The sequence below is a fragment of the Octopus bimaculoides genome, chromosome 5 (assembly GCF_001194135.2).
Source record: "Octopus bimaculoides isolate UCB-OBI-ISO-001 chromosome 5, ASM119413v2, whole genome shotgun sequence".
NCBI lineage: Eukaryota > Metazoa > Mollusca > Cephalopoda > Octopoda > Octopodidae > Octopus > Octopus bimaculoides.
The window spans coordinates 40,333,191-40,345,145 of record NC_068985.1 but is presented as its reverse complement, the minus strand read 5'-3'; the positions used below and the strand labels follow the sequence as shown (position 1 = coordinate 40,345,145).

Below are 11,955 nucleotides of genomic sequence, written 5' to 3'. Positions count from 1 at the left end.
TAGGCTTAGGCTGAGTAATAGTATGTGTGTGTGTGTGTGTGTGTATGTGAATGTTTACATTCTGTGTTTTCTTGCATAACACCATTTGAGCAAATATGATCGTGATATATTTATATTCCCTGTAAACAATATGTCCTGTAACAGCTCAGTGCTTGTGAAGACCAATGATAATAGAAATAATGATAATAGAAAATAGATAAGAATTGGCATCTGGAAGGGCATCTGGATGTAACTTCCAATCCATTGCCAGCATGTAAATGCAGACATAAATCAAACAAATGATATCTAGAACAATTACATCATAGTTGTCACTATACTTACTAAATATACTATTTATTCTAGCCTACTGTATTATTATTTTGCAATAGGTTTGTTATTAGGTATGTATACAAAAGTAAAAGTGAATATAAGTTTTTTAATAGCTACAATAGCTCTATGATGATGCAGTTGTTTTAGTTCCAACACATGATTTTTGATTAAATTACTTGCCAAACAAGTACAACTAAAGAAATATATGTGTGCGTGTGCTTATATGCATGTGTGTATTTTATATATTTTATTTTAGTTGAGTCAGCCTCTTGCTACTCTGAGTTTCAGCTGTAGGCACACAGGATCTTAAGACAAGTAGTGACTGGAAAATTGAGGGGTTTGCATATATATAGTTAAAGTTTTCTAGTCAAAGGGTGTGATAGTTAGGGAAAAAAGTATGATAAAGAGGTAAAAATGAGGAAAATTGAAGGGAAGAAAGGTAGTAGAAAAAGAGGAGGGGAAAAAAAGGAGAGTAATAGAAGGAAAATAAAAATAAAAATAAAGGCGGGTAAAATGAAGAGGAGGATGGAGAAGAGGGAAAGAAGAAAAAGGAGAGCAAAAGAAAGACTAGGTAAAAGGAAAGGAAAAAAAATGGGAAAGAATAAAAAAGAGGAAGAATAGAGAGGAAAGGAAAAAAGAAGAAATAGGAAAAGAAAAAAGAAGAAATGATAAAAGAAAAAGAAGAGGGAACAAATGTTTCAAGTATACAATTTGGAATCAGCAGATGATAAATATTAGAGGTAATGAATGAAAAATATAAATGATAGTTGAGCAAGATGTCAAGTCACAGAATGTCTGAAGGTTTTGTGTATCTACAGGTGAAACTCAGAGTAGAAAGAGGCTGACTTGGCCAAAATAAAATACCATGGTATTGAGTACTCTTCTTTCCAATAGTTAATACTTAACACACACACACACACACACAGACACACTCACTTACTTACTTTGAAATTGCATTTAATAACAGGTTGACTCACCTTCACATTACTTGAAGTTTCATGAGTGCATAACACTTCTGTGAATTTAAAAGAGGTTTTATAATGGCCTCTAGGTTAAAATATTTAGGCCTCCATTGATCAGTTTAGGTCACTTAGATACTTCAGCTAGTTCGTGACAGCAATTCATTCATTATATGATCCTCATTGTAGAGCAGATAGGATGTTGGTGTCTGTTAGTTGGCATTTTGTGTGGAATGACATTTTTGTGGAGAAAATCAGTTTGATGGTGTTGAGCATGGCTGTATGATTTTAATGCAGCTGAATGATAGTAGGCCACTATGATAGTAGCAACAGGCATTATATACTTTTGATTCAGTTAGCCTTGGGTTTTATTTTCAGATTGTCAGTGTTTAAAGTTCATGAATAGGGTGTATCTTTGGTGACAACAACAGAATACATTTGTTTTTTTCCAATTGATGGATACTGCAAGCTGCTAAAATGTATGTACTTTCTCAGGGAAGCAGAGTTAGCGATTGTGAACTCCATGTAAGAAGCCAGCCCTTTCAAGGATGCTCCTTGCACTACTGGGGAACTAATTTCTGGATGGGGGTGGTGGGAGAGTTCTCTTATTTATTTATTGCCCACAAGGGGCTAAACATAAGAGGGGACGAACAAGGACAGACAAAGGGATTAAGTCGATTACATCGACGCCAGTGCGTAACTGGTACTTATTTAATTGACCCCGAAAGGATGAAAGGCTAAGTCGACCTCGACGGAATTTGAACTCGGAACATAGTGGCAAATGAAATACCGCTAAGCATTTCGTCCGGTGTGCTAACGTTTCTGCCAGCTCGCCGTGGTGGTAGAGTTTTCTCTGTCCCTGAAGCAGTGTGTGTGCGTTGCGTAAATCTTCCCTTGAAATCATAGGCTGTTATACCCATGTAGTGTTTTATGATGCTATTGGATGGTAGAGTGGCATCACCAATCTGGTTATTTCTCTCTGTGTAGTAGCAACTGTCATTGAATTGTCATTTTGGAGTCCCAACTAACTGACACCAATCTCCTGTCTGTTGTGCCATGTGGAACACATAAGGAAAGAATTACTGCCACTGACTAGTTGAACCGACCAATGCTTGCTTGAATTTTTTTCACCTCAAAGTCATTTTTTGATATCTTTTAAATTCTTTGCTTCTGTACATCAGAGGTTGTGAACATGTTATGTGCCCACAAAACTTAATTATTGAAGAGATACATCAACAGGTTATTTTAACTTAACACAGAAATAAAGAAAACAGGTGAACCCTTGTCCCATGGACAGACTGGACCTTTGTTTTTGTATTTTACATTTGTGTTCAGTGTGTGTGTGTGTGTGTGTGTGTGTGTGAGAGAGAGAGAGAATGATAAATTAAAATCAGTTTAATTTACTTTCATTTCTTTATGTCTAAGTCAGCAAAGGCTTGGGAGGTTTGTGACTTTTTTCTTTTTGCAGGGACTCTGAGATTAATGGGGAGAAAAGGAAGAAATTATTTTTAAACTGTAAACTTGTTCTGACAGTGCAAACTCTATTAATTAAAGGTAATCCATGGCCCAGTGAAGGTGGGAGCAAATTAAGTTTATTTTTGTCTTGTGATTATTAAAAACAAGACATAGTTATAGATTTTTTTTTTCCATATTCTTAAAGTGATTCCCTTTTATTTACTCTGTTTTCTTTTTATTTCAGAAGTTTATTGTCTAATGGAGGTGTATACAAAACCAATAACCGAATGAATTTTGGTAATGTAATGTTTATATATATATCTAATTTTTTTTATATAATAATAGAATGAAATGATTTTAAAAAATATTCTATTTGTTTAAGCAACAATTAAATTTTAATTTGCAATTAAATCTAAGATTGTATGTTTACAAAGATGCTAGCATGGATGTGTGGTTAATTAAATTTACTCTGCAATCATGTTTCTAGGTTCATTCCCACTGTGCATCAGAAGCCAAACATCTCTTTCTCTGTTACTCTCTCTCTCTCTCTCTCCCCAGGTAACCATGTACCTCCTCTACAGCAAGACACCTGTTTTCTGTCTCTCTCAGTCACACTCTAAACTTTCACCATCTGATACAAGATCACCTCCTCCAATTTCCCCTCCCCTCTTAAAAATTCCTTGTCTTGCATGTTATTTGATGACCCTGACAGTGCTGGTGCCGTGTAAAAAGCATCCAATCCACTCTATGGGGGTGGTTGGTGTTAGGAAGGCCATCCAGCTGTAAAAACCATGCCATGACAGACACAGAAGTCTGGAGTAGTCTTCTGCCTGGCCAGCTCCTGTCAAACCATCCTACCCATGCCAACATGGAAGGCAGACATTAAACAATGATATATATATATATTGAACGCTGGACCTCACAGAGGCAGTGACAAGCAACCGAGACCTTTGGAGATATGCCGTGCTTGAGAAAACCCACCAAGCCAAGTGAGATCGTAGTCATAGCCATTGCCAGTGTCGCTTAACTGGGCTGTTTGAAAGCACCCGTCAATCGTTGGGTGATATGGCGTGCTTGTAAAGACATGTTGAACTGAGTGAAATCATAGTTACTGCATGTAAAAAAAGCACCATTTGTGAGGGGCTGATACCAGTGCTGCCCAACTGGCACCTGTACCATTGACATTTAAAAAGCACCATTCGAGCACGGCCAATGCCAGTTCCACCTGACTGGTACCCGTACTGGTGGCACATAAAAAGCACCACTTGAGTATGGCTGATGCCAGTGCTGCCTGACTAGCACCCATGCCAGTAGCATGTAAAAAGCATGCACTACACTCTCAGAGTGGTTGGCATTAGGAAGGGTATCCAGCTGTAGAAACCTTGCCAAATCAGATTGGAGTCTAGTGCAGCTTTCTAGCTTGCCAGTTCTCAGTCAAACTGTTCAACTTGTGGCAGCATGGAAAGCAGATGTTAGATGACAATGATGATGATGACGATGATGGTATTGTCAAAGTATCATATATCTGAAAAAGAAGCACACTCTAAAGTATAGAGTAGTAAAGCATTTAAGAAATAAAGTTAATGCCTGGTCATAGAGTGACCAATGACTTTGCATCCATGAAGGCTGTAGCTTTGCAGAAGACTCATCAGACTCTAGTCCCATGCTTATATTAACATATATTTTGGTATTTTGTCTTTTTCTCTTGTAACTTTATAGCTTGACAGATAGAGAGTGATCAGATAAGTGATAGACTGAAATAAGCATTGGAATCAATATGATTGATTGAAACTAGTAAATATATAAAAGTATAGGAAGTAGATTAATCTGATAAAACTTTCATTCTTTCACATACTACTCTAGCATTGCCTCAATGTTACAGTAGTTTTGGTTTGTAACAAATTCAAACAGAAAAACACATATTCAATATGTAAATTTAACCAGTGTTTTGTTAATGTGCAGTGCTGAGTTCAAATCCCTCCAAATCTCTATGATTATTATGTATAGACGGATTAGTTCTACTGGGCTGACTCGTTTGAGCAACACTTAATGAAAACAGTTTTAAGTCGTGTCCCTAGGACACATTTAGTCATGGATTATCATTTATAGCCAATTGTTATTGTTATCTTCAGACCTTTAATCAAAGCATGCTAACCATATCCTTCCAATATATTATTCAGGCATAGTGTATCGAGGAGTACAGTACCCAATGTGTCCTTCCCTTTTTAAAACTTTCTAGCACGTCAGGGAATCATATGGAAGTTCCAGTTCAAAGCTACTAACTTGGTTTGTTTTCCAATGCAACTAATGGGGAAAAACTCTTGTCTGCATTAAAATGCTCTGCTTCTAATATTTACATGAAACAGATTGAAACCATAACGTAAAAAGAATTCTTTTAAACAAATGACATTACAAATTTAAAAATTAGATGTTATTGATGAATAAGCAAGTATAGAATTGTATATGTTGACATTTATAAAAAAAATAATAATAATATTCAAACTTTGAACACTAAGTATGGAAATGTATAAAAAATGGGCTGTCACATTTTCATTTTGCAGCTTGCTTTGTGTATCTTGCTGCAGTCTGGAGAAAGGTGCTATGTCCATGTACTTCATAGGCCCTCCTAGGCAAGTGAGACTGATTCCATTAATGAACCTTTGTAAGCGAATGCCTGTAAGAAAAATTTGAACAGGAGAGAATTCCAGAGGGTTGATTTTCTGGGAAGGAAGTAGTAAGCATAGTGATTAGTGAGGGGCTGAAGGGTTAGATACCATAGGCATGGTAAGAGGAAGAGAGATGAATAAGACGAAGTTGCTTGAGTGGAGTAGGCATATTCTCATCCAGTTCCAAAGAGACAAGCCCATTATATTTAAAGTAGAAAAGGCAGAAAGAGGGGACAATGCATCTGCAGACCAGAGACTGGACTGTGTCTGTGAGTAACGTTAAACCAGACAGGTGGCCCCTTCCTGGGTGTGGTTTAAGGTGACTATTTGTACAGCAGCAGCAGCTGCATCATTACAAATGTGTGAGATATACTCATTCCCTTGTGGGCCTCACCTATGCTTTGTAGAATGTCCAATGGTTATTGAAGTGTCTTCAGGCTCAGAAGAGATGGGCTAGTCATTGGGATGCATGCAGTCGAAACGATGTTAAGGATGTGTTTTCACTAATAGTGATACAACAATTGGTTTTTTAGAATGATCTGGGGGTCAGGGCCATTAAAATTTTGCTTCTGATTTTGAGTTAGTCTTTAAGGTACGATTTATCATAGCAAGAAATGCTACATTTTAGTTTGTTGACGCAGTGTATTCCATCATTCATGTTGGGGTTGTTGTTGAACAGAGTAGACCTGAATGCATAGTAATAGACTTAATTTCTCTGATTATATAAAAAAAATTAGGTGACAACTAGAACAGAAATTAGGTTTATTAAATTAATAGTTATAGATGCAATACCGTAGAATTGACAGGTTTTACTTTTGAAATTGGTCATATAGTCATATTCTTTGTCGGTGAGCCCTCCTCTGTATAGGTTTATCATGGATTTTAGGTCTCTCATTATTTTCTGTTGACTATAGTGTTGGGCCTTTTCATAATATGTTGTGTCTTCCAATATTGATAGTACTAGAGTTATATAGAATACTGTGTCCATTAAGACAACTGCTCTCCCTTTATAAGCCTCTTTGATTGTTATTGTTTTGTCATGGTTGTTGGCATGGTTTCTACGACTCAATGCCCTTCTTAATGCCAACCATTCTAAGAGTTTAATGAGTGCATTTTACGTGCCACTGGTACAGGTGTCATTTACATGACCCGACAAACGTCACAACTGCAATTTCACGGCATGGGTGCCATTTACATGACACTGGCAACGGCCATAACTACATTGACAAGAAAGTGAAGAAGAGATTGAAAAACATAGTCTGTGGTTGTAGTTTGTGTGCTGACTTATGGTACAAAACATTTTTTTTTAATGGCATGTAGTTAGTAGTGGTTTATTGTAAACCCTACGCAAAATGAATATGTTGCTTGTAAACAAGTGACATGGTCTCACATAATCGTAAGGTTGACAAATTATTATTACGCATAGATATACACATACGGGGCGCGCGCGGTGCATTCACGCACACACATACGCACACCGGAGAAAAACTGCAATTTTGGGTAAAAGTTGGTTTTTGACCCAATATATTTGATGTTAGGTCTTGAAAGAGTTAAAAGCGTTAAATTTGAAATTGTTTACAGATTATATAATTTTATGTGTAAATATCATTGTGTCTGTAGGTATATAGATTGAATGAAAATAGAACGTTTGTTCTTTTTCAAGGGAGATAATTCTTATGTCACTTTGAGGTAAATTATCGTTCTTTTATGTTACTGCAATTTTAATGAAATAACATAACATTTTCTTTTTCTTTTTTCGGAAACGAAACAAGAAATTTACACTAGATTGAAAGCAGTTTGATTGAGATGATCAGGTCATTTTCTATGGTATAAGTGATTTCACCCAAGATTTCGAGACATTTTCGTTTCTGGCTCTGTTAGCTTCACCACAACTGCTTCATTGGTGTCTAACACTCATTTTTGAGTGGTCATTGCTATTGCTCGTCCCCACTCACTCTCTCTCTCTTTGTCTCGCTCTCTCTCTTTCTCTTTGTCTCGCTCTCTCTCTTTCTTTCTCTCTCTCTCTCTCTCTCTCTCTCTCGCTTAATCACCACTTTGGTTGCTATCCTTCAATCCTCCATTTCACCTCTTATGTTACGCCTCTTTTCGTCACCCTGCTGTTACCCTCCAGGACATCACTCTTCCGTTCATCCCATTCATGTTTTCTGTGAATGAACAGACACTACATCCTGTAGACAAGACCCTTCGTCTTGCAGAAAGCGACCCTTATTATTGGTACCTCAATAAATTGCACCCAAAACACTCTATAAAGTGGCTGGCAAATGGAGACAACATAGGATAGAGAGGAATTTACTCTTGCTGAGAATATAGCATACTGTTTAGTACTGATGCCATGATAAAATGGACCTATTACATCCTAGAGTGGTTGGCACTAAGAAGAGTCTCTACTTATAGAAACAATACCAATCTGATCTGGGATGTGACACTCTTTCCAGCATATGTCATTATGGAAAGCAGATGTAAAATGATTGATTTTGTCCAGTGCCCTCATTATTCTTCCAATCCACAGTTCTGATGATGGTGATGGTGATAGTGGTGGTGGTGGCGGCAGCGGCGGCGGCTACTATTATTATTATTATTATTATTATTATTATTTCAAATTTTGACGCAAGGCCAGTGATTTCAAGGGAGCAGTAAGTTGATTATATCAACACCAGTGTTCAACTGGTACTTATTTTATTGACCCCAAAAGGTTGAAAGGCAAAGTCAACCTTGGCAGAATTTGAACTCAGAATGTGAAGACAGACAAAATACCACTAAGTGTTTTGCCCAGCATGCTAACAATTCTGCCAGTTCACCGCCTTAATAATAATAATAATAATCCTTTCTATTAAAGGTACAAGTCCAGAAATTTTGTGGGAGGTGACTAGGTGATTACATCGACCCCATTGTTTCACTGGTACTTAATTTATTGACCCTGAAAGGATGAAAGGCAGAATTTGAACTCAGAACATAGTGGCAGATGAAATACCGCTAAGCATTTTGCCCGGCATGCTAACCATTCTGGCAGCTTAATAATTATGATAATAATAATAATGGGGATGATAATGGTGATAATGCTGAATTTAATTCTAAGCTAATTTTTAAAAACAAATATTTTATTACATTATGAGCTTATTGTGAGAATAACTCTAGTCTATGTTATGAACTACTTGAAGGAGTACTTACAAGAAAGCATTCAGAAATAAAGGGACACATTCCATTTAATATATACATTTTGAAAAGATTATAAATGTTCAGCATCTTGAATGTATTCAACAATTTTCACTCTTGTGTAAGTGATACCACCTTTCCCTTCACTCTTCATTTCCAGACCCTAGTATTATCCACATGCAGCTTAGATGCCTCATGCTAAACCTTCATGAACAAGGAACTATAAACATTCTCCAGTGAGGGTTATACCAATCTTGTCTCCTTCAACAGCACAGAGTCAATAGCTGTACATATCAATAAAACAATATCATACCTCATCTCCATTATACATGATTTATTTATATGCAGCTAGAACCCTTAAGGGTTCTCCAAATGCTACACTTCACTAATATTGGTGATGGACATCTCATCATAGTAGAGAGTGCTTTACAAAAATTGGTCTTCCTCTTCAGGACCAGAAAGTACTTCATCCCCCAACTACTAACCTAGAATAGAGTACTTCTCCCACATGTGGGGCAATGCTGCTGCCACACATACAGGCATCTTTGACTGCATAAATATTAAAAAAGACACCCAATTAATAGGTGTGGTTTATGAGTTACTCTGACATCTCATTCTTAGGTTATACAAAACAACAAAAGCCTGTTTATATCAGTTTAAATCCATGTGTTTTAAAGAACCACTTAGCATTTTCGTCCATTATACATTGTATTTAATAGTCTTATTTAAAAAAATGAAATTTTAAATTTCAGCAAATTCTTTCTTTTCCTTGTTTTTGTCTTTTCAAGGATGTTCACTCAAAATTAATATTATTTGAAAATAAAATGTTACCAAGAAAGCCTGCATTCTAACAACTATAAGAAAAACCTTGGCAGTTCTGTGCCGATCATTATAATCATCATCAGATCAAGCTTGCTCAGATTTGCCTGAGTGAATCCTACCACCCATCATGATTTTGCATAGTATTTAGTAGGACAGTAGGGTGTCTGCACAAGATTTCTTTCTCTCTGTATCATAGGTGTGTGGTCCATGGAAGCATGAGAAGTAATGCTTCCCTTAAAAATTATAGAAACAAAATTAGAACTCATTCTTCTAATGTTCTGTAAAATTAATATAAACTACATGACATCATAGGCTTCACTCTTTTATTGTCGGAATTAGCATGAGACGACAAGCAGTGGCAGACGACACAAAAAAAAAAAAAATCTGTGCAAGGGAAGCAACACGAGCTGTTGCATCCTCTTCAGTATAATATTTTAACATTTTTTCCGATAAAAATGCCACAAAGACAATTTTTCTCTAGTAAGAGCAAATAGCAAATAGTTTTAGATGCTAATAGATACTTATTCACTTGGATTAAGTTTCTGTCAATTTGCAATACCTATGATATATATAATCTTACATTGTTATATAACACTTACATAGGAAAAGGGAAGCAAACTGACATTTTGCTTCTGTCAGAAAAGATAGCATGCACATAGTTTTATACATTTATTCAACTAATATTTTATACTTTTTCAAATTACAGGACACCCTTAATATAAAATGTGATTTTTTTATTTCAAAAATAGCTGTATAATACGAACATGTCAATTTGATTCAAATATGTATGTGACAGAAAATTTTGGTCATTGCTTCCCCAGCCAGGAAGATCACCGCACGACCCTGATATATATATGTGTGTGTGTGTCACTAGTTAGTTCTTGCTTTGTCCTCTAGCAATGTTCTACAAAGTATGTGTTTTTGATATAAGATCACAAATTTGGGGAGGAATGCAGTCAACTGAATTTAACCTAGTATTTCATTGTCTTATTTAATTGACACTGGAAGGATGAAAAGGTATAAGTATATACTGCACAAAGTTTATTTGGCACTCTGTTTCCTTCAAATCACACCACTCTCTTTCAAAATGTATGGAAACATTGAATAATGGTGATCCTGGATTCTGTGCCTTAGTAAAAAATAAGGTGGTCACAGTTGGAATGCTTTTGATCATAGGCCTACTGACCTACTGACCATTGACCTGGGATTAAACAACAACAATGATTATCAGATGTAAAGCAGCTGAGTTGATAAGGTATTGGTCTACCAGCTCAGTAGTCACAAGTTTAAATTTAATTTAAGTGGGGTAAACATTTTGTCATGTCTCTGGGCAGTACACTTAATTTTATTCACTTCACTTGGAAATGCTGCCCTGCATTCTATTTAGGGGCTGGTGGTAGAGTTATCCCTCATTCTCTTCACACTAAGAAACTGAAGCTAAATCTTAGGCTTTTGGAAACAATAACATGGGTTTTCACTGTCTAGTTTTTTGTGTAATTTGCAGTATTATCTTCTATAAATTTTTTCTGGTGTAAAAGACAAATATATTTATCTACACCATGTGAAATGTTTTAAATAGTAGAAAAATTAAACAAAATATTAGTGAACCATGCTATAGTTTTATTCTGATAATTCTACTGAAGGTGATTTTAGTTTTCATCACACTATAGTCAATAAATACCAGTAATATATTGAATGTACCATATTCTCCACTCATACAAGAGTGTTTATCTCTGTGTTTACTAAACAAAAGTCTTTATTCATACTGAGATGCAGTTCAAAATCTTATTGCAATCACTATAGATGTTTAGTAACATGTCAGCCCTAGACCTGTGATTAAAGGCGTTCCTATCATGTCTAACCCATCTTTTTACATTCATTGTGTATCTAAGACTATATTATCCACTGTGTCATTGTTTGTTTTTAAGGTGATAAGATGTAATTCAAGGCAACCACTTAGGGGTTCTCTTACTGGTTTGATAATATTTGTTTCAATCTGTGTTGCTGACAAACTTTTTAATTTCCATGTCCTATTAGAGAGTTTAGTATCCAGTCATATATATATATATATATATATATATATATATATATATATATAGTTTTCTTTCTCCACCCTTTTCTAATTTCCTTTTTCTCCCACCCCTTCACCATTTTCTATCTCTCTCTCTTTTTCTCTCTCTCTCTCTTTTTCTCTCTCTCTCTCTTTTTCTCTCTCTCTCTCTTTTTCTCTCTCTCATTGCTCACACGTGACCATCGTTCCTCTTTCTTCTCCTCATGTGACCATCTTTCTTTTCCTGCATGTATGTTTAAACGAGTGGGCGTGTTTTTCTCTCTCTCTTTATGGGAGCAAACTGTCTTTGAACACTCATAGTGTTGTTGAATGCTCGAAATGAGGATTAAATAGACAGCCAACAACTGATGAAGGGTCCTTTCTCTGTGTTAACTTGTCCTGTTTTCCATTTTTTTCTCATTGTTTACGTATTTCACTCATTTTTTCCTCGTTTGTTTTTGTATTTCATGTTATTTGCACCATTGGTAATGTCCTGTACCCATATATATATATATACATG

General features: G+C 35.9%; 1 protein-coding gene across 13 annotated transcripts in view; it reads left to right on the top strand.

Moving 5' to 3' along the window:
• LOC106869124 (sorbin and SH3 domain-containing protein 1) overlaps positions 1–11,955 on the top strand; it is a 482,929-nt gene that overhangs the window by 163,020 nt on the left and 307,954 nt on the right. For all 13 annotated transcript variants that reach the window (XM_052968338.1, XM_052968340.1, XM_052968337.1 and 10 more), the window contains exon 3: positions 2,968–3,020. In XM_052968338.1, coding sequence (XP_052824298.1) covers positions 3,011–3,020 — 10 coding nt within the window. In that variant the 5' untranslated portion in view covers positions 2,968–3,010. The remainder of the gene's footprint in view (positions 1–2,967; positions 3,021–11,955) is intronic.